Source organism: Callorhinchus milii, unplaced genomic scaffold (genome assembly GCF_018977255.1).
Source record: "Callorhinchus milii isolate IMCB2004 unplaced genomic scaffold, IMCB_Cmil_1.0 Scaffold3, whole genome shotgun sequence".
Lineage (NCBI taxonomy): Eukaryota > Metazoa > Chordata > Chondrichthyes > Chimaeriformes > Callorhinchidae > Callorhinchus > Callorhinchus milii.
Window position 1 is genome coordinate 93,775,775 of NW_024704744.1, and position 24,240 is coordinate 93,800,014.

The window sequence follows — 24,240 nt, forward strand, 5'->3', positions numbered from 1 at the left end:
ACTAGCTGTCTGAATGGAAGGCTCGCTGCTGTGGGTTATGAGCAACATGGTTATTCCAAGGCTAATGACACTTGGATAATTACTGGACTCCCGGTGAGACACAAGAGTACACAAGACGCAAGAGTACAAGATCCTCCTTTAAGAGACATTTGGCATTCCTGCTGGTGTTAGTCTCAAGAATTCAGCCTTAAAATGTAATCTTTAAATCTTAAATTCGGTTTCAATTAACTGACTACGAAGCCGTTCATCTGCAGTTAAGAAGAAGTGTGGAAAAACAGTCGCATAATTAAGACTTCAGAATTTAAGAACTTTACAAATTATGGGCAAGCTTAAATTTTAAGACAATGGTGTTAAGGCTAAGACTTTAGGCCTCTGGAGAGTTTGGATGATTTATCCACAACCAAACAAGTGAAACGGAGTGATTTGAAAATTCTTCTTATAGTTCATTCACTATACGTTCCTTGTGAATTGCATATTATTCCTATTTTCACATGGATTACGTCTCCCTCCAGGTAGCAGTAATCAAACAAGTTGTACACAATTCTAACTAGGAAGTTGATGCCTTGACTGAGCACAAGGGAAAGGGGAAACAGCAGCAAAACAAGACTACCTAATTTATTTAGAAATTATACAAACTATTCCATTAGCCTCGCTCTCCTGAGAACAGTTCCATCAGCAATAATTTTTGCGAAATATCATAACGTGTATTTCGAACGATGTCAAAAAAAATCCCAGAAAAGTAATTGAGTAATTAGTTTCATTACACTCAACAGAATTATTTAGGATTTATTCTGGAATACATTATCCATGACTGTTCAGAATAAGACAATAAAATCATATCTATGATTATTTTCGAGGAAACCAAACTATATTGGGATTTTAACAATAAGAAACTACTTAAGTATAAGTAGTATAAACTATCTAGTATAATTGAAAAACTCAATCTAATAAAAAAAGGGAATTTGTTATAACAATTTATTTAAGAAATAATAAGCTTGACATCAGATGACCAATTGATACATTAATATAAATTGCGTGGTTGCCCTGGTGTATTCAACATAGTTTTAATTTCACCTAGAATTTCATGGAGCATCTGACTGAAACATTGACATCTTCAGCAATTAAGTTCTTAACCAGCGATCTAGGATTCCCAAAGACAACAAAAACATAATTGTTCCAAGATTAAGATGAGATCTGCTCAGTAAGTTTATTAACTGTTATAATGAGGATAACATTATGAAAAGCTATTCACAGATGTGATTTTATTACCTTTTCAAAATGGTAGAGGTCACTGTGCCACTCGCTATGCAATAATTTACTTTAAAAAGGATTTACATCTCAGTGACATTTAAGAAGACGTGAGGGTGCTTAAATATCTAAAATTACCCATATTTTCGCCTGAAAGGTTCTTTACTTCCTCCTCTATTTTTTCTGTTAACTTCCCACTGAGATATATACATGCTTTCTAAACAAAAGGACAACAACACATCCTTTTCAAGGGGTAATAGTCGCTTAAAAAATAATAAAACGTGGTGACTTAAACCACGACTGTTTGTGGGACACCGCTGTGCGCAATTGGCTGCCGCGTTTTTGTCGCAATTCATTTACAGTATATTCTGTGAAGCACTTTGAGATGTCGCAAAACATGATAAGGCACTATATCAAATGCAAAGATTATTATTATTATTAAATCTGAAGAAATCAAATGCAATAAAACCCCGTGGCCTCTGGTGCCATCTGATTATTTATGCAGGTGCAATCCTAGGCTTTGCTTTAGTATAATCCTTGAGCGTTACCTCATGTACTTGGTTATATCTCTGGTCTTTGAGAGTGGGTTCTGAGAGCCAGGTCTTTAGACAACAACCCATAGTTTCCAAGTAGCCATTGTTTAAAGAGCCTCAGCAAACAACAAGAAGCAAATTCTTCTCAGGTTAACAATCACAGTTCTTTCTTCAAGCTCTCATTTCCTAAGGTTGTAAGCCTGGCTCAATTGGTAGCACTCTTCCCTCTGAATCAGATGGTTGTGACTTCAAGTACCACATTAATACTTTGAAAATAACAACATCCACAAATTCCATTTGTATAGCGATGTTCCTGTCTGGAGGACGACCCAAGGTGCGGGACAGTGAGGGATTTGGACCTGAGCAGGGGGTTGGGCGATTGGGAGCGGTGGGTGGCGGGGAGGTTAGGGGTAGGACGGTAACCAAAGGCGCGGTCGAAAAGGAGAGTCTTGAGACGTGCCTTGAAGGAGGCAAGGGAGGGAGCAAGGCAAAGGGAATGGGAGATCCAGAGGGTTGGGGCAGAGAGGCTGAAGGCCTAACCGCCGATAAGGAAAGTGGAGCAGGCCAGAGCTTCTTGAGCGGACGGGTTTAATCAAAGGCGCTATACGAATATAATCTTGTATTATAATAATAATAATTCTTGTATTTGATACAGCGTTTTGTCACGTCTTCGGGACATCTTCACAGAAGAGGCTGTAAAGTGAATTGACTATATTTTGTGGGCTAAATATAGTCTGTGACTATATCTGTGACCTGCTAACGCCACATTGTATTGTATATGGCCTTAGCAGGTCACAGAGGTAGGAAGGAGCAAAACCGCTTTGAAGGCAAAACAACGCTAACTCAAGATAGAGGAACTATAAGTGAAGTTCAATATCAACAGATATTGGCCACAGCCTGCAGAGCGAGATTTAAACCTCAACAATAATATTAATATTAGGATTGAAATTTGAAAAGAACAACACAGCTGATTCCTAGCACAAAGGGGATAAGCAAAGCAATAGATCCAGAAGATTGGAGTTTCTATACTAGAAAGATGAGCCTTCGTGGGCCAAAATACTTTTCTCGATCTTCCTTCTTTAAATACTTAAGTATTGTTCTGCATTTACTTTCTCGGTTCTATTTAGCTGTGGGTCCTTTCTGACCCTTTCAAACACCATGATTGCAAAACTTTTTGTCCACAAAATATGCAGTCAATTCACTTTACAGTATATTCTGTGAAGCGCTTAGAGACGTCCTCCCGACGTGAAAAGCGCTATATCAAATGCAAGGATTATTATTATTATTATCATTATTATTCTGTGAAGCACTTTGAGACGTCTCGAAAGACTTGATAAGGCGCTGTATCATATGCAAGGATTATTATTATAAACTTTCAATTGATTTACACATGTGCTGCTATCATTGATATGGTCTTACTGAGTAAATTCTGGCTCGCAAGCTTGAAATTTTATGGGACAATGTTCCTTTAAAATCCTTGGAATATTTTGAGAGCATCAGCTAATATTCAAGCTCATTAATCACTGTATGCTGAATTTCATAATGTTTGCAATCAGCCCATTAAACAGGTTTTTCTACTTTAAGGTGTAAAAATATATCTCCAGTGAGAGAAAATAATTACAGAGCACTAGCAAAAGAAATTAAAGTGCAATTCTGCTCATGGTTCCAGTAGCCGGAGAAATCACAGAAATCAGTGTATATGCTACAGAAAAGGTAAAATTATAATAATTTGGATTATTGTGCAGTTCGTATAAACATTTCAAAGTGTTTTACAAAAGAAAATTGATTAGAAATGAAAGTGAATGTTGGTTAGGCAACTCGGCAGCTAATCTCTCCCAGCAATACTTCATCAAACTAATAAAATTGAATTTGGTGGTTAATTTGAAGTAGGACAGAATCTTAAAATAGGTTAACCAGCGCTCCTCATGCAGGAGCACTTAAGACTCCATGTTTCTTCAACACAACAATGGCAGGATGGTTCCACTTTGTCTACCTGAATCATAAAGCAGATGGAAGCTTTTTGTATTTTTATTTATAGACATAACTGAAAGGTGTTAGAGGCCAAGACACTGGACTCATTTAAAAAGCAGCTTGATGCAATGTTGGGGGAGGACAGTAGAGTGATATTCTGGAGGGGATGTGATACGCAATAAAACAAAAGTGAATTTACTCACCTGGTGCAAAATCCGTCTTCCCATAGAATCGGACGACTCCACTTCTCTGACCCACCACAACCACACTATCTCCAATCTGGATCTCACTATCGTCAGACTTCAGGTTTCCAACTGATGGAGCTCGCTTTCGCAAACCTAGATCAAACAAAGGGTTGAGAGCACACAGTTTACAGGAGAAGTGGCCAGTTTACAGTGCACATCTCTTATTGTGAAACTAACACTGAAGCGAGAAATGATCGGAAACCTTCTTGTGATGGCATTTACCACACAATCTTACTTGCATCATATTCTGAACTGTACATGGCTGGACAATACTGATTTACATCTGAATAACAAAAATATTTTTTGAATATCGGCAAAGTAGGTTTCAATTATTTTTAAAATTATTTTTAAAATAAGTATCTTACTAGATAGATCGATCAATCTGTTTCTACACGTATGGAAACGTATGGAAAAATAGTCAACCGGTTGTCAGGAACTTTGCATAAGACTACATCAGGAATGTACATAGGTATCCTTGCACAGACTCTGCTGATAGCATGACTTCTTAATCTTAATGCAACCAGCAATTAATAACCGCAGCATCCCATGAACGTCCAAGGACATAAAATAACACAACTAATAGAAACATCAGCAAAACCGTAAAATAGCTGACATAATTAATCTATAAGCAGATTTTAGTGCTGTATTAAAAACGTTTGGAACGGCGCAGCAGCTTGTTCGAGGGGTAAAGTATCTGCATGAATTTAGTCATTGAAATGCAGAGCTGGCTTTGCAACTAAAAACAAATTCTACTGAATTGCTTAATGCTGACACTGTCCAATGCTGCTCTGCTGTTACTTTAGATAGCCAGCATAATTCTCAAGGTTGTCGAGCCCACAATATATAAATAATATAATAGGAAGAGTCGTTTATGCAGCTGGAAAGGTGCCAATGTAATGTATCATCCAGTCTAACATCTCTATTAAGAGTGGTTCAGGGGATTGAGGTAGTCGAAGTACCAATTCAAGGGATAAAATGTGTCATCTTGTACTTTAATCATTTTCAATAAACAAATTCTTTGAATGCCATTTCACAACATTGCTAATATATTTTTCCTTAAAAAAAAATCAATATTCGAAATGAACTTTTCTAATGGAACAGGAGCAAATACCCGTGGCAGTCCTGGTCATGGCTGGCGTTGGCTTTTTTGCCGGCTTCTTTGGCTGGGACAGGTTCCGTAGCAGTGCCGGTGGCTGCCTTTGTCTGGATTGTCTACTCTCTACAGACGAGGTAGAAGAGGAGGAGCAGGTGGACCCAGGCAGAGAGGCTGGTTAGGCAGCAAGCGTGGAACAGAGTGAAGGAAAGAAAAGCAAGACAAAGACAAGCGTTTAACAATAGAGAAGCAAAATACAATAGGTTGTCAGCCTGGTACGGTTTGGCTCGCATTACAGCACTAGATTCTAGAATAATATAAATATTCATTCACAAAAATAATGTTCCACAAATGTGGAATTGTATAAATTTAGTGTCATTCTTAACCCATCCTCCTTTTCCATCTCAGTGCCATTTTTGTAGGAATTCATTCTTCCTTTCACCACCTGTTCAGCATCTTTACATTTCTAAACTCTCTCCTACTTTATATCTCGTCTTTGGTTCTGCAATAAACTTCAATCAGATCTTCATGAAGGAATTTAGACTTGGGGCTAGGAAATCGGGAATTTTAAAATAAATTATCCACGTAAGAACAGATTTGGTATTTGGTTACAAAATACAAACAAAAAATTTACACTCCAAGATTCCACACTTCATTATCCCAGATGTCACCAGACTTTTGAACCGAGGTTTTGAACCGGATGAAGAAGCCAGACACACGGATATCAAGAATACTGAGGAGTGCCCAGAAAAACACACAAGATAAAGAAAAAGAATGCAGAAGAGGATGCAGCCAGAGCAAGTTCACAATGAAAGTCTAGTTCAATGAATTCTAGATCTGTAGAAATATTTCCTTAAACTTGCTAATTGGAGTTGAGGTACAGATCAATCATAATAGAATGGTGGAAGAGGCTCGAGGGGCTGAATGGCTTACCCCTGTTCCTATGTTCTTCTGGTAAGTCCTCTTTTGTGAGACCATTCTATTGCATTATTCGTGGTACGATAAGAAGATATAAATTGCAACCTGCAATGTGCCTTGTACTTCTGGACAACCTAATTAAGGTTACATAGTCAGAATGTAAGGCACTAAGGGAGGGTGTATCTTCATTCTATATTTATCTGGCATAGCACATAAGAATCTCTATAAGTTAGATACCTTGCATCTTTAATCATTTTTTTCACTAGACCTTCTTTCCTTTCCGTGATGCACAAAAGGCGTTAACGTAGGAACATGTATTTCTTAGATGACATTTCAAGCAGAATTCTTTATTTAAGGTTTCCAATGGTACACAATGCCGACTCATGAGACTTCGGCTTCAAGTAGGTCACATCGGAGGGAGTTCACCCATGAGAGATGTGGTTGACGTACTTACAGTTGCCAAAAGATTTTAAGATTTGTTAATTAATTGAAGCTTTTTAGATTCCTCAAACTACTGAAAATAAAGGCTGCCAGGGATATGATTAGAAGAGAGGGATTAATTTTGTATGAACTGACTGAGTAAGAAGATGTAATATTTTGATAATATGCATCAAATGATAATTTCAGCCATACTTCGATCAGTTATTATTATTATATATTATTATTATAGATCAGTTATTGGCCGATACAATTGCTAATGTCTCTATTTTGATGACAATCCATCACAAATACTATTCGAGGACTTTCACAACACCTGCTAACTTATTCACAGCAAGACTGAAATGGTTATGAGATGGCAAAACAGAAAGCAGAAACCTGTCTTCTTCAATCCAACACAAGAGTCGGCATTGGGTCACGTTGCTCTGAGGCAGGCAGACACTTAGCTCTTTAACTAAATCCTATCCTGTAGAATACTGTCCTGTGAGTCCTGTAGCTCAGTGATTAGAGCACTCGCCTCGCAAGCGAAAGGACCGGGTTTGGATTCCCATGCAGGGCGAAAGCTTATAATAATCCTTGCATTTGATATAGCGCTTTTCACGTCTTCTAGACGTCCCAAAGCACTTCACAGAATATACTGTAAAGTGAATTGACTGTATATTTGTGGGCGAACGCGGCAGCCAATTGCGCAGAGCAGCGTCCCACAGACAGTCGTGGATTGAAAATGACCAATTTATTATTGTTTTGTTTTTTTGGAGGGATTATTATTCGGCTCTGTGTGGAGTAAGGAAACTTGCCCAAGGTTTCGCCTTGTGCCTGGAATTGAAAATCAGGTCTCTCACTTGCAAAGCGAGTGCTCTAACCACTGAGCTACAGGACTCCAGAAACTTAGGCAAGTTCCCTTACTCCACATGTCTCTGTTTACGTAGCACTAAGTAGGAACCAGGTTGTTAGTCGATTACTGGATCTCTTTCTGGGGGTAATAATCCCTTTTTAAAAAAAATTGGTCACACAATCCACGACTGTTTGTTGGATATTGCTGTGTGCTATTGGTTGCCGAGTTTCAATTCACTTTATAGTATATTCTGTGAAGTTCTTTGAGATGTCTCAATGATGTGATAAGGCGCTATATCAAATGCAAGGTTTATTATTATTTAAGTGGAAACTTTCTAATGGTTAATTCATAATTTTCAGTGAATTTTCTGCTCAACAGTGTGACAGATGTTAGGAGGTAGGATTCAAATCACTGGCCCATCCCTGCCGCCCAGTGGCAGCATCAAAAACAATGAGCAAAATACTGCAGAAGCTGGAAATCTGAAACAAAACCAGAGATCACTGGGAACACTCAGCAGGTTAGGCAGCATCTGACGAAGGGTCGTGGACCCGAAACGTTGACTAATTTTCCTTTCTCCATAGATGCTGCCTGACCTGCTGAGGGTTCCCAGCGACTTCTGTTTTTATTTCAAAAACAATGAGGATGGATGATCAGCTGGAAAAGCCAGATGGACAGTAAGGTTCCTCTGTCATTTCCTACCCCTTTTCCACCAAATCATGGGGCCCAATGTGCAGTATTCTGTGACGGGATTCCTTATAAAGGAATCCATGTCTAGGTAAATGGAAGACTCCTTGCAGTAACTAGAAATACATAGTTTTTTATGATCTACCTCAGGAGTAGCTTTCTCATGAGCAAAGGAATGGTAACTAGATTCCTTATTAATTAAGAAACACCACAAATTAGACCCTGGTGTATGACAATCTTGACTTCACTGCCCCCCCTCCATGCATGAACATTTCCTATACCAGCTATTAATTCTGGTTGCTAACAATTTTCTTCCTCCCTTCTCCTCCCCCAAAATAGAACACTTTTCTAGCAGTTAAACTGTGCACATTCATTCACAGAATACCAAAGGTATTCTACAAGATGGAATTCATCCAAACAAGCCTGCAGACTCAAATTTTCATCTAATTATTTACCTTAATTTGCCAAGATTTAACAGTAGAAGAGAAAACAGAAAATGTCACAATATAAAATATACAGGAGACCAGGTATCTTAATTGGGAGCATTCAATAAAGCTTGACACACGCGTAAAGCATGCAACTTCCAATACATAATCAGAAGACCAGCATTTTGCCTTAGATGAAAATATTTACATCATTAGAAGTGAGAATGCTCGAAATCTCAAATGTTACTCGTGTTACAATGTTCCTATATCTTAAGTCAGGAGGAAGGCAATAGTTTAAAAAAACCATTAGGTTAGGTTAATTACCTTCTCTTAGCATTGGTTAACTGATCAGGAAAGCCAACACTCTAGTCAAGCCATGTCAAAGGGTACAACACAGCAGGCTGTATGATGCCGATCACTTAAACAGTGTTCTTTTATAGAGAAAACTATGGATATTTTTATGAGATTAATGTAAATTGGACTCTCTTGGCAAAAACACAGGAATTCAGGGTTTAGTCAACACATGCTGATTAGTTCAAAGATTAAAGCTTTTCACTTAGGGTTATCAATACATGATCAATCATTCTAACTCCCACTAGACTTCATGCTGAATACCTTCTGTTCCACTCTGAGGTTTGGAAATGTCCCGAATTGGAGGAGTGCACCGTTTTGCAACATGCTTTTTGGAAGGAGGAAGACCTTGGAATGGAAAGAAAAAGATGATGAAATAAAGAGCGTTTGGGGAAAAATACTTTGAAAGAAATGAAATGAAATAAAATCTTTTGATGTTCAAATAAATATATAAGGCCTTCCTTCAGTGCACTTATTAATTATATCATAATACTGCTGTGAAGACAGGATAAAAAATTTATGAATGCAATAAAGAGATAGTGAACCTAAACAGTACAATAATCCTTACATTGTTGATACAGAGCCTTATCATGTCTCAAAGCACTTCACAGAGTATACTGTAAAGTGAATCGACTGCATATTTTGTGGGTATAATTGCAACAATTCCAAAAGAAGCAGATTAGCCATTTTTTTTTCAAATTTTACACACAATTGGCATTCTCTCTTCCAGATATATTTTCAGGTGTACGTAGCACAACTTCAGTGACAGATACGTATTGTCAAAGGAGGGCAAGGATTCGTTTTTAAACGATTTAACTGTTTTCATTGACACTTCAAATAGGCCTACATTATATTATTCAGCTGTAACTGCTGGTGAGTGCAGCAATGCTGAAATTGTTGTACAATGCCTACATGACCCAATGCAAAACATTTATCACTATTGGTAAAGAGGTGGGTTTACTCTTATTATACACTCACGTCCCAATTGGTTGCGCATTAAGCACTTCATTGAGTCGAGGTGAGCTGAAGGCAACCTTGGAATGAATACTCCTGGGGCTGGCTTGTAAAAATCAGGTTGCAAGCATAAAGCAACATCTTCCAGTTCATTAGATAATAAACTAAGTTTAAATTTGATGCCAGTTACAGACTTGACTTTGTTTTTCACAAATCCCACATAAATCTTACACCCACCAGGTAAATGCTGACAATCAGCCGCCAGTTGTTCTTCCTGACTCCAGCTACATTTACCTCGCAAACCGTGCAGTTCAGAGCTGCGGTCTCCATCCCCACTTTATTTAAAATTATATTGGGATCTAAAACACTGTGGATTCCTGTAGCTCAGTGGTTAGAGTAATTAGAAATGCATCACATCTAGAGGTAGATGGTACAGGAACAGAGCTCTGACAGAGCATTGCTTCCCCAAAAGTGGAGCTAACATACAGCAGAGTATCCCTGGAGCAAAGTTCCCCTGGAGAGGAACGTCCACAACAGAATGGGGCTCTCCTGGAACAGAGCTTCGCTGGATAATAATCATAATAATAATCCTTGCATTTGATATAGCGCCTTATCACGTTTTCGAGACGTCTCAAATCGCTTGCCAGAATATACTGTAAATGGAATCAGCTGTATAGTTGGAGTGCGAAACGCTCACAAAATATTTGTGACCATTGCTCCCGCAGAAATGGAGCTCCCACATGTCAGTGACACACATCTGGTTGGTTACAAGATGGGAGTCACTATCCTCAACATGGGAGTCAAAATCAGTGAATCCTGCAAGAAGTATTACATTTTAGACGTCCCTCCCATTTTGTTTTCCTACAAAATGTTCCAAAGGCATCCTTATTATTCCCACATAGCGTGACACACATCTGGTCGATCACATCTGATTGGGACAGATTTATAATATGGAACATGGAGCAGAATTTTTGAAAATGTCGTTTGCGTTATTTTTCCCCTGGAGATTGCTGGTTCCCGCAATAGGTTCCTTCAGATGGAAGGACAGGTGTAGGAACCGGAGACTGAACGCTGCCTTTGCCTTGAAATACAGTCAAGAACTAATCAAATCACAATTGGTGCATTCAAGTGTTGGGGAATTGAACCGACAAGCACTGGAGTGTAAAGCAATTACAGTAACCCACTGAGGTAGCAATTCAGATTTTATTCAGAAAAACAACGCACACGAAAAGATTCTGTAGCTCCTTTATACAGTGGAAGCTGCTTAATCCAGACACGTTTTGGCCGCCTTAAGCGTCGTCCGAGGTTATCCGAAGTTCTCTGAACTCTTCCCGCTCAGCAGAGGAGCGATGACGCCTCCCGTCTCCGTTTCCCATTGGACGGGAAGGAGATCAGTTAGCGGCGGGTCCGGAAGATGACTGACAGACTGAATAGATGGATGAATGGACTCCATCCATTCACAAGTGGCTCCAGGCTGTCAATCGATCACGACATGACTCCTCGTGTTCCCCTCCTTATTTCTTCCCCGTTCGTCCATCCCTCCCTCAATGATTGACGGCCCGAAGTCGCTTGTGAATGGCTGGAGTCCGCTGTCAATCAAGTGCAATTCGACCCCTCCCATCTCCATCCTGGAGCAGCTGACGGAAGTGAGTGAGCGCAGTGGCAACCGGCGCGGAATTTTGTCCGCGTTAACCGACCGGCATGTTTAAACTGGGTAAGAATACGAATGAATCAAGGCCGAGCGTCCTGTCTTAACTGGTGTCCGGCTAAAGCGACTTCCACTTATTTCTAAAGTACTTCTTTCACGGATCTTTCTTGGGCAGGGGGAGAAAAAAAATCAACTGGCCTCCCGATCATCCTCCAATAGATCCCGACGGAGATAAGCATGTGGATGGATGTCACATGAGGGTAAAAAATTAGACTCGGATGAATATTTAGCAGGCATTTCAGGTTCACTGATCCAAGCTGCGTGGGTGAAGCATCAGGGAGCACAATGGATCAATATCTCGCAGAGAGGAAAGAGATTCGAAAGCTCTCAGGAGGAGGTGAACGGTGGAGGAAAAAAATTTTTAAAAAATAATTGTTTATAAAAACATTTTTGGGGATTTTGTTTGGTGTCTGATACACACAGAAACTAACCCTATCACCACACTTAAAAGTTTCTGAACCATACTGAGAGTTCCACACATGTATGCTACATATGGAAAGCTCCCTATGCCTGGAATTGTGTGCATTCTCTTCCCAGAGATACACACCCTGCTTAACCAAATTCCAGAGAGAATTAAACACAGGATAGCAAGAACCAGAGCTTGGGGACCCCAGAGTGGGTGTCGGGATACTGCTGGAATTTAACCAGCTAAAACCACATAGCTTAGCATTGGAAGCACTGTTTGGTAAACCTGCCGCTGTTTGCTTAGCTAGGGCCATCCTACCCATCAGAGTTTTAACTTGTGTGAGCCAAATACTTACTCCAGGTGATTTTTTTTCAATAATTTCCGATATTTGTGCCGGAAATTTTCAAGATCGAGCAGTCCCAAGTTAAGCTAGCATCACTGGGTAGAGCAAAACTCCTTCTACCTTGTAACTATGTTTGAGCAGATCACTCACTCTGACATCAATGTTCTATTTCCAATTGCCATTCATCCATGCTCACAATCAATTGAGTGAAATTGCCAATTTAGTGTAACTGCAGACAGTTTAATACTGTGAGCTGCACACACACTGGAAATTGGGGTCCCATTATCCAAACTCAACTCATACACACCATTACAATCAGAAGTGTCACACACAGACAGACAGAGAGAAAGCGAGAGAGGGGAAAGCTGAAGCTAATTGCTCTCATATGAAACCGTTTCTAATGGGAACCCTTAATAAGAAAAAAAGGAATGTATCGCATTGACTGACATTAACACCACTCTAACGCAATCTACCTTCAATGTAGAAGTCTATTGAATTAGTATGACCTACTCCCATTTTAGTAAGGAATCTCTTTCTAGACACCATCACGTATTAGACTTTTGTCTCTGATAAAGTGCTACAAATCTGAAATATTTACAAGCTGGCTGTTCTCTTAAGAAACACTTAAGTGGCAAACGCACTCAAATGACGTTTAACACCACGATCATCACTTAAAGCTATATCTTATCTAACGTTGCAGTCATAGCAAACGGCCAAGTGGGAAATTAGTCATTTTTGTCTGCCGTTTTGTTGCCAAAATATCCATTTTAGTCGAAATGTCAGGAATAATTATATACCTTTTAGAATAAGGTTTAGAGCCAGGATTTGTGACACAGTTCATTTACCTGTCGGCTTTAATCAACAGAAACATGAATGTACAGGGCGTGAATGACACTTTGGCTGAAAGGGATTTGAAGTTACCTATCATCAAAAGAACCACATAGATTGTGTGCAAGGCAGGTTATTAGAACCAAAAGATCTCACCGATTATAAACTGTGTTCATTACGTCACTAAAGTTCTTCAAATTCAAAACCCATTTTCTTTTTACCATTTAAGTATGTAAACTGCACATCAAGTTCTAGAATCAATAAACCATTTTTCTTATGCATCATTTTAGGCACTGAAATTCAAATTTCACTTCTCCAGATATCTACAAGGGAAAATACAACTAGGTTGTTATCAGTCACCTCAACGACATACGTGGACAGGAAAAGGTCATTCCATCCTTTCCCGCCATGAACTATGCAACACCTACTCTATCGAGGACTTCATTACTCCGTCTCCTGGAAGAAAGTATTAGATACATAATCCCCCACCCCCTTTGCCGAGCTCTTTCAATTGTGTGAAACGTTTTGAAATGTCCTCCCAACATGACAGGCACTTATTAAATGTAAACTGATGTTATCCTGCGGAGCATTTGTTCATCTGGAGTCCTGCAGCTTAATGGTTAGAGTTCTCGCAAGCGAGAGGACCTGAGTTCGATTCCCGGGCAGGATGAAATATTAGGCAAGTTTCCTTACTCCACACGTCTCTGGTTACCGAGGAGTAAGTAGGAACCTGGTTGATAGTCGATTGGCGAATTGCTTTTCCAGGTGTAAATTCAATAAATTTTTTTAAAATAATAATTTGATCATTCAATCCACGACTATTTGTGGGACACTACTGTGCGTAATTGGCTGAACAACAACAATTTGCACTTATATAACGCCTATCGCGCAGGGTGGCGTCTCAGAGCGCTTAACGGTGGTGGAGCCTGACTCCGAGCCGGGGGGAGTGGGGAGGTGGACGTAAGCACGGTCGAACAGGGAAGTCTTCAGGCGGGAATTGAAAGAGGGGAGAGAGGGGGATTGAGGGAGAGTGTTCCAGAGCTTTAGAGCACAGTGGCTGAAAGCACGATTTCCGATGGTGGGGCGGAGGGTGCAATGGACGAGCAGGAGGCCGGTGCCGGTCAAGCCGAGGAGCCAGGTGGTGGATTGGGGAGTGAGGAGGTCAGAGAGGCAGGGAGGTGCCAGGGAGTGAATGGATTAAATGCTGCTGCTTTTTGTCCAGAAAATATACAGTCACTATAATTTTCAGTATATTTTGTGAAGCGCTTTGAGACGTCTCGAAGAGGCGATAAGGCTCTATATCAAGTGCAAGGATTATTATTATCACAATCTGTGCCTATTCTGCATCTGCCAATATAGTTCTTAAATATGTTTACCAGTTATCTTGATGAAATCAATAGATGGAGTATTGACATACTGTGGACATCTCTCCCTCTCTCCCTTTCATTTATTTCCTTTCATCCCCCACCCAACTCACTCTTATGAATTTTACAAGTGTCTAATTTTCTACTTTGCTATTTAATAATAAGTCTTTTCAAACAAGTGATTTAAATGGATGATGTAACTGCAATGCATTTGTGCAGCTGGGAAAAATGGCACACAATACACAGTATATTTCGATTCTTAAATTTTGCACATCCTGAAAAGCATTTTAATAATTCAACATAAAGCTAGCGCTTGGGTGTTTAAATTAAAATAACGCACGTCACTTTGCTGATTAAATATTGTTGCACATTTGTATAGCGCCTTTCACGTCGGGAGCACATCTCAAGGTGATGGACAGTCAGGGATTTGGATCTGAGCAGGGTTTGGGTTGGGATCTTGGTGGGGGGAGGGATGGAGGGCAGGGAGTGTAGGTCTAAGAGGGTTATCAAAGGGAGGGTCTTGAGACATGCCTTGAAGGAGGCAAGGGAGGGAGCAATGCGAAGGCACTGTGGGATGGAGTTCTAAAGGGTGGAGGCGGAGAGGCTGAAGGCGGGGGACATGGAGCAGGTTGGAGTCTGCTGAACAGGGAGAGCAGACAGGTCGATATGGTGTTAGCAAGCCACAGAGCTAGGAAGGAACAAGGCCGTGGAGAGCTTTGAAGACAGCAGTGTTTGTAACACCGTGCATTCCACCAGGGAAAGATTGTGCACTTCACTCCAAACAAATGGGAAATGCCCATGTGCAGTTGGTATACATATGTGGCATTCTAACTCTGGTCTGGATACTCTTAAGCACAGCCATGGGTTAACTGCACGTGTGTAATACTCAGCAGAGCAAAGGGGGAAAACATGAATGTTGGGAATGGAGTATAAAAAGTTGTATTCGAATGCAGTAAAAATGGTCAGAAAAGGGCTTCTTAAGGTATTCCTGGTCCTGACCTTCAAAGGCCTCCATGGCCTCGCTCCCCCCTACCTCTGCGACCTCCTAACCCCCTACCAACCTGCCTGCTCCCTCCGCTCAGTGGACTCCGGCCTGCTTCACGTCCCCCAGCTCGCTCGCTCGCCATTTAGTTTAAAAGGTTGACGGTACAAATGTACATATAATGTTTGCCTTTGAGAGAGCACCTTGTTGAGACGTCTCAAAGATTCATAGGATTTTACTCTGAAGTGTCGATTTCAAGACTCTCACACTTGCTTTAACCATCGGTGGTTGCACTTTCAGCAACTACGCCCATAAACTCTAGAACCAGAGAGATCTCTTCCTCTATCCCTCCACCTTGCCCTTCCTTCCCCATCTTCAGTGCGTGCCTAAAGACCTTCCTCTTTGACCATGCCCACTATCACCTCCCACCTCCCCTCCACCACTGTCAAGCGCTCTGGGACGCTGCCATAAGTGAGGGACGAACGCAATAGCCAGTTTCCACACAGAATGTCGATATATATATTAACAGACAAGTACACGTCCTCCCGACGTGAAAAGCGCTATATCAAATGCAAGGATTATTATTATTATTATTATTACTAAAGCAAAGAGAACTCAGAGGACTCAAGTCACGGTAGGTTTCACTTCATTCAATCTGAAATTCAAACAGAGAGCTTCTCGGTCTGACAAGGCCCCCCAGTAACTCCTAGAACTCTAAAATGAGCGTTCTCTTCCTTCCCTTCAATCCCCAAAATGCAACTCGACACCTGTGAGAGATTGCAGGTAAGAGCCTAATCGCATGCAGCTTTACGAAGAAAAGCTTCAATCTTCAAGCCGGGAAATAAGCTCTAAAAGTATTAGAGGGGCACATCTGTTTGAAGCGCTTTTGAAAGCCTTGCAACTTTTACAGAATTATCAAACCTTTTCCACGGAGTCTGACAAATCTAACCTTTTCCGCCCACTCCAGTTAACTGTCTGTGAGTCACTAACTGTATTAACTGCAATAAGCCCCATGGCAGAGGAATGCATCAAACGTAATATTGGATGGCACATTATGTACCTAGATGAACTCCAGAGGGCACCCCATATGCGTCCCACACAGTGTCGGCTGAACAGCTAACTGCCAAATGCACCAGCGAGCAGGAACCCAACCTCGTCCTTGCCACAAGCAATGCGTGCAATGCAGCCTTCGCAGCTGACGTGAGCCGGTAGTAAATTGTACGTGCTGCTCAGATTAGACACAAAGATTTCATTGAAAATAAAGCTTGGAGAACCCTATAATTAGAGGATATTAAGTAGGTCTTCAAGTGAAATAATCGTGTCGAACAAGGCGTTCGTGAACTATTTTCTCAAATACGCTGGCAGCACCTGCTGTTCATTTCGAGCAGGTTAGGATTCCAGTCACAGCTCAGACTGTTACTGAATTCCATTCTGCGGGAAAGATAAATAATGGGCACCATCAAGTGGCAGGATAGGAGCTTGCAGACATGAGCCTCCCACACTTGAGTATCTGATCTCAGCCTTGCCTACAGAGAAAGCTACGTGTTTTTTCACAAAGAAAAACTAGTATTTCTGTTGGCAATAAGTGTCGTAATTATGCTTCACAGTAATTGCTGTGAATTGCAGTAACTTTTTTAAATAGTAAATTTCACCCACAAAATATAGTTGATTCATTTTAAAGTGTATTCTGTGAAGTGCTTTGAGATGGCTCGACGACGTAATAAGGTCCTGTATCCAATGCAAGGATTATTATTATTAGAGGACTTTTTTTATAGACAATGGTTGAAGCTATTTTCTGCACAACAAGATCCCAGCAACAGTCCTGAGGTGAATGAATGAATGAATGAATAAATGAATGAATGACTAATTGCGGCATCTGATGTCCATCAAACTGGAAGAAACTCCCTTCTATTTTTGAATAGTGTTGGGGCTCTTCTTCAGAGTCGAGCTGATAGAACCTGCCTGTTTTTTTTTTAACATAGATTTAACATCTCACTGAAGGACAACAACTCCAACAGCTCAGTACTGCATTGGAAGTGTCAATCCGTGCAAGCACACAAAAGGCTAAAGGTTGAGATAACAGCCTAATCTTGCAGAGAGCAACCCAGAGCAGCCGTCAGCAGTTTAACTGTAATTGCGGTTTACAAAAGCAAACAAATAAGTCTTCAATTTTTTCTCTGCTGTCATACAGTAGCTGTCTTCACAAGAACTCATATGTAGCATTTATAGACAAATATTACAATACCCTTGACATCACTCAACAGTTCATGCTGGTCACTGCTCTTGCGAAATCTGGTAAATAAGATCTGACAGAGGTTAAAGTGGTCTTCAGAAAACTCCAGGGCTGGTAACAAATAGATAACCGACTTATTGTTACTCTTTCGCCATCCTAAAATGTAAGCTGGTGCTGGATTTCCACTCAGCACTGCAAAAATCTGTCATCTATCTTTCTGTTGTCGAGACCCTTCTAATCTGTTTTAATTCCGTGCAGCACCAAACAATCTAACACCTGCCCACAAGTTTATTTCAGCCTCACAAAGAGTTTGCTTGGCAAGAAATAATCGATGATGCACACTCATTATTTGTTATATTACAGCTACTTACGAGGCATGTGAAACATATAAATTACATCAACAATCCTTATATGATAATAATCCTTGCATTTGATGTAATAATAATAATAATCCTTGCATTTGATATAGCGCTTTTCACGTCGGGAGGACGTCCCAAAGTGCTTCACAGAATATACTGTAAAGTGAATTGACTGTATATTTGTGGGCGAACGCGGCAGCCAATTGCGCACAGCAATGTCCCACAAACAGTCGTGGATTGAAAATGACCAATTTATTATTGTTTTGTTTTTTGGAGGGATTAGTATTAGGCTCTGTGTGGAGTAAGGAAACTTGCCCAAGGTTTCACCCTCTGCCTGGAATTGAACTCAGGTCTCTCAGTTGCAAAGCGAGCGTCTCAACTTAATGTCGAGACATTTCAAAGCGTGTCACAAGATTTTATTGTGAAGTGTAGTAACTATTTTTCTAGGTAAACATGGCAACTGAGTTACACACAGCAGATTTACAAACAACCATGAAGAGAATAACCAGTTTAATCTGAGGGATAGTGAGCCAGGACCCCAGTAGAGAAACTTCTTTTTTTCAAATAGTGCCATGGATTCTTTAATGTCCTCCTGAATAGACAGATGAGGCCTCAGTTTAACGTCTTATCCAAAGGACAGAATCTCCAACAATGCAGCAGATCCCAGCACTGCATTGATGGGTCAGCGCAGACTGCGAGTTCAAAGTTATGATGAAGGTCTTGAACCTACAATCTTCTGACTCAATGGCGAGAGATCTTATAGAGACCTACAAGGTTATTAAAGGGCACGACAGAATAGATAGTGGAAGACTTTTTCCCCTGTTGGAGAAACTATAACCAGGAGTCACAGTCTTAAAATTAGAGGTAAGCCCTTTTGCACTGAGTTGAGGAAAAACTTCTTCACTCAGAGGGTAGTGAATTTATGTAACTCTCTACACCAAAAGGCTGTAGATGCTCAGACCTTGAACATATTCAAGACTGAGATTGATAAGATTTCTTGTGGATAAAGGGATTAAGAGATATGGGGATAAGGCAAGTAGGTGGAATTAGAATAGATCTGCCATGATCTTATTGAATGGCGGGGCAGGCTAGAGGGGCTGAATGTCCTGCTCCTAATTCTTATGTGAGTGCTATCAACTGAGCCAGGCTTCCTCGGAATTATTATAACCATTGCAACAGAAAGAAAATATCCAAACACACAGAGCATAGAAATTTTCAGCACAGGAGGAGGCCATTCAGACCACCATGTCTGTGCCACCTTCACCGTTCTGCTCTTTCTCCATCTCCCTCGATTTCCTGGCCTCAACTCTATTTGTTCACCTACTGTCTAAAACAAATTAAGTTTTAAATACTGAAGTGGAGCACGATTTCTTCTCAGCACGTTGCACTCTGTTAAACCGACATGATCTTAAACTTTATCTTCACTTCCTGACTTAACCCACGTGTGGAAACACCAATCCAAACCGCTGAGTTTAACTATATAAGTGACTTGTGATGTGATACTGATCTGATATCCTGTTTACACTTCAACTTCTCTGCCCAGCCCCTTCACTCAACTGGCTCCGATCTTATGCAGGTCCACTTCACTCCACAATCACTGGCCGTTCCACAACACCCAAGTCTGGAACTCTCTGTCTAAGTCGCTCCACATTACACTCTCCTTGCCCATCTTCATATCACACCTGAAGACCTTCCTCATCAACGATGTCTATGGTCACTTCCCCTCTCTCCCCGGCTGAGCTTCAAGCTTCAACTGAAACTCTAGCCCTATGATAATCATAACATGGGACTAGAAAAGTCCACGTACGCTGAACTGGCTGCAAGATGACAGGCCTGGCAATGGAATGTCGGAAAGGAGCCAACCTTCTGTGAAGGTCTCTAGTCCGGTTCCTGAGCCAGGCGGGTCCACAGTATTCCAGGGCACTCACTGCTGATGACAGCACAGCCCAGCCTGGCTCATCGGCATGACCTGGAAGGGCAGACCAGTCACTGGGGGCAGGGAGTCATCCCACTCGGCTCCTGCTAACCCTGCAAGCCAAAGCTCTAACAGGCAGGGTGGTCCTAGCTGGACAAGCAGCAGGACAGCAATATCAATAGCAAGCTTTGTGGTTTTAGCTGGTTAGGTAAGGTAAGATGATGGGACCCTCCAGGGAGAGAGTGAGCATTCCAGCCCAACAATCTATCTCTGGGATTTCCATATAGGTGGGATGCATGGAATTCTCAGCTTGGTTTGAATACTCTTAAGCATGATGATGGTTTCCCCATGCGTCAGACACCCGGTTGACCAAGAAAACCCAAGAAAAGTGGTCAAAAACAGTCAATAGTTATCACTGCTGGTACCCCATCCTTGACTTTGTCATGGGTCTGAAGCCAACACAATAATTTCTGACCACCCAATACCATCTTTGTTCTCAGCAATAGAAGAGCGAGTCGCCATATTTGTGAATACAACATTTATGTGCTGCTTCACAAGACAGAGTTAATATCAAAATCACTCCAGTATCTTCAATAAGTTTCATTGAGAATTTAGATATTAGCCTGGCTTACTTACCTCTAAGACAGAAGGATTTATGGTTCAAGACCACCACAGAGGGATGGCTTGATTGGGACTTTGATCAGTCCTGCACTGTCTTGAGATACAATCCAAATTAAATTTGCATAGCGTCTTTCATGTCGGGAGGACGTCTCAAGGCGCTTGCCATCCTTCAGATGAGATATTAAATTGAGGTCCCGTCTGCCTGTTCAGATTAGACTATTCCAATAGAGAAAGGTTCCTCCTGGGATCTTGGTCAACCATCTCCCATATAAAAGTCTTTTTTTTTAATAATATTATTTGTTTATGGGACACTGCTGTGCACAGCACAAATTGGCTGTCAAATCTGCCTATAAATACACAGTCACTACACTTTACAGAAATAAGAACGTGAAGAGTTTTGACGTGGTAAAGAAAATGCAAGGATTACCCGTATTACTATTATTATTTATCTTTAATGTCCACCTGAAGAATAGGCAAACAGGATCTCGATGAAATAAAATCTGAAGGACAGCAACCTTTTAGGAACAATGCAAGGAGCCATTTGTAGCTGTATATAAGCTGATCACTATTTACAGTGAAGTCCAAACAAAACATTTTTGGTAAAGATTTAAAGCTAATCCACTATAAATATCGTGGCAACATGTGAAGAACCATGTTTGAAACAAGAATACACAATTAGCTATAGTAGAATTGACTTTTTTTTTAAAACCTAGGATTAATAGCTTTGCCTTTATCACACACCTCCACCTCTGCCCCACCGCCAACACACAGGCATTAAATAATCCATGTTCCTAAACAACGGGTCATTCTGTACTTTGACAATATTTCTAAAAAGGTTACGTCTGTAGGGCACAAGCAATTGATTGAGGTTTTTAGACGATTTCATTCTCTCCACGGGAAGTTTGTCACATCTACAGGCCAGAGCTCATCCTCCGCATCTCATTTACATCTGGTACAGAAGAAAATATGACAATTTCCACAGCCAGGTAGAATTTAAATAGCAATTTACTTGAGAATTTATGGGAAGGTCTGCCTTGTGTTTGGTCCTCAAGCTGACTGGGATGATGATGATGATGATGATGAGAATAAGGTATGAAATTCACTGATCCTTCTAGCCTATCCTAAATCACCAGAATGGTAATTTTGCAGAGAACATCAACTATTTCTTCAGATCGGCTTGTGCAGAGCCAGATGCAAAATCTGAGGCGGGCTAGGATTTATACAAGATTTATATTCATCATTCATAGCAACCTGAATGCTAACTTTTCTTCCTCAGCTGATGCCCTTCTAAGCAAGAACAGAAAGGAAATAATAATAAGAATCTTTGCATTTGCTATAGCGCCTTATCACGTCTTCGAGACGTTTCAAAGCGCTTCACAGAGTATACTGCAAAGTGAATTGACCGTATGGTTTGTGGGCAAATTCACGTTCCCTAAAATGATTTAAAGGAATTGTATTTCAAAAAACAGGCAGATAGCATAAGAACCAACTGAGGCCAGTACATGGAATTCTCCAACCCTGCGCTAGTATCAAACAATGTTTACCTATTTTAATGTTCTATGAACCTATAATAGTGTTGTTCAGTTGCCCACAATCTACTTTGTTAACTAAGCTGTCAGTTCAGCAATGGATGGCTCAAGATCGCACAACTCTTTTGGAAGCACAGTGCTTCAGATTTGGATTACCAGATCACAAGTGAAATTCACACAAAGAAGACATTTATCCCATTTGTGCCATTTGTCTGTCCAGAATCCACACCTTACTGTCCTCTTATTACAACTTCAAGCAGCTTCTTAAACAAGTTGGCCTCTCTCTTTCTGGCAACCTGTCATTAATTACTCACTAGGTAAAGAAATACTTTAGTGGTGTTTTAGGATGTCCTCCTGACGTGAAAGTCGCTATACAAATGTAATTTGTTGTTGTTCTTGCTGTCGGTCCTGAAATTGCTCTTTGCACCACTGAACCTGTGCCCTCTTGTTCTTCTATCCTTTAAGCGCTCTGAAATGCTACCCTGCATGGAGGGCACTACATAAGTGCAAGTTGTTGTTGTTGTTGCTGCCCTTGCATAACCGAAAGTATTCTTCTGGGTTTACTTTCTCAATCCCATTTAATTATCTTATATATCTCTATAAGGTTCTATTTGAAATGTCTGTTTAAAAGGCTAAAGAGGTCTAGCTCGTCTAATTTATCTATTTGTTGCTTATGGTTAATCCCTCTAACACTGGGGATCATCCTCATTGCTCTCCTCTGTTTCTAGGGCAGCCTCGTTATGTTACAATAGCACTTTGGGATGTCCTCTCGACATGAAAGGCACTACCAAATGCAAAGATTATTATTCTACCAACCAGCATTGTACACATTACTCTAGGCACAGCCTGACCAGAGCATTGTGCAGCTTGAACAGGACTTTAGGGAATCTGAGCTCAACTGATTTGATAATATAATCCAGGATCCAATTTACCTTCTCTTATTGCTGCCTCACCCTGACTTGACATGTGAGCGATGGGTCAACTAACACCCACCCTTTCAGTTTCCATACATTCCACAGATGAGATAGAACTTGCCTTCAGCTTCCTCCTGGGCAGGTTCTATCCCATTCATGGAGTATATGTGTCTGCTACTTCCGATATGCAATACCTAACATTAGATATATTACAACAGCTTGCACTTATAGCGTCTCAGAGCGCTTATCAGTGTTGGAGCCTGACTCCGAGCCGGGTGGGGGGGGAAGTGGCCGTAAACATGGTCAAAGAGGAAGGTTTTCAGGCGGGACTTGAAAAAGGGGAGAGAGGGGGGCAAGGCGGAGGAATTGAGGGAGTGTTCCAGAGTTTCGGGGTCTCGTGCGTGAAAGCGCGACCTCCGATGGTGGGGTGGAGGGTGTGAGGGACGAGTGGAGGCCGGTGCCAGTCGAGCGGAGGCGCCAGATGGTGGATTGGGGAGTGAGGAGGTTGGAGAGGTAGGAAGGTGCCAGGGAGCGAATGGATTTGAACACGAGTGTGAGGATCTTAAAGTCAACCCATTCAATGATGGGGAACCAGTGGAGCCTGGGCCAGAACTGGTGAGATGTGGGTACGGAATTTGGTCCGGGTCAGTATGTGGGCGGCAGAGTTCTGATCGAGCTGGATCTTTTGAATAGTGGAGCTGAGGAGACTTGTGAGGAGTGTGTTTGATTAATCCAGGCGGTAGGTGACAAACTCATGCACAAGGGTTTCGGTTATATTTGTGGTAAGGTACTGTTGGAGGCAGGCAATATTAAAATTCATTTGACAGTTATCAGCCCATGTGTATAACCTATCAAGCTCTTTTTGTGAGACCTTTGCTGCAATCTTTTATTCAACAGTCCCCACCCAACTTAGTGTCATCTACACTTGTGACTACCTTACACTGGCTGGGTCTGCGAATCCCGATCATTAAAGGCTAACAAAGGACTTTGTTCCAGACTACATAACATGCAGACTATGTAGCTGAGATGGATCTTTCAAACCAATTTTCCATCACAAAAGAAACATGACTTTTTGCATGGCAATCTGTGTTTGGTTTGGTGGGCAATGCTATTGAGTGACAGAAGCTCACAAAATATTATCTGCTACTGAAGTGGTTGCAAAACAAAACATACATTTTCTTTTGTTCTTTAGCGATTTGGCTCTTGGAAATTTTTCCCAGATCTCCAGTTACTGTAATGTAAATGACTTAATACCCAACGTCAAATGAATAGACCTTCATTTAACTCGTGTAATTATTTCTATCTACCGGAGTGAAATTGTCAATTCAAAGCTACTTTGATTG

General features: G+C 41.0%; 1 protein-coding gene across 5 annotated transcripts in view; it reads right to left on the reverse strand.

Moving 5' to 3' along the window:
- Positions 1–24,240, reverse strand: part of clip3 (CAP-GLY domain containing linker protein 3) — a 140,308-nt gene that overhangs the window by 44,354 nt on the left and 71,714 nt on the right. For 4 of the 5 annotated variants that reach the window (XM_042332803.1, XM_007896823.2, XM_007896825.2 and 1 more), the window contains exons 10-12: positions 9,006–9,089; positions 5,109–5,264; positions 3,956–4,090 (exon numbers count right to left, since the gene is read on the reverse strand). In XM_042332803.1, the coding sequence (XP_042188737.1) occupies positions 3,956–4,090; positions 5,109–5,264; positions 9,006–9,089 (375 nt within the window). The remainder of the gene's footprint in view (positions 1–3,955; positions 4,091–5,108; positions 5,265–9,005; positions 9,090–24,240) is intronic. The other variant, XM_042332804.1, reaches the window with a different exon arrangement.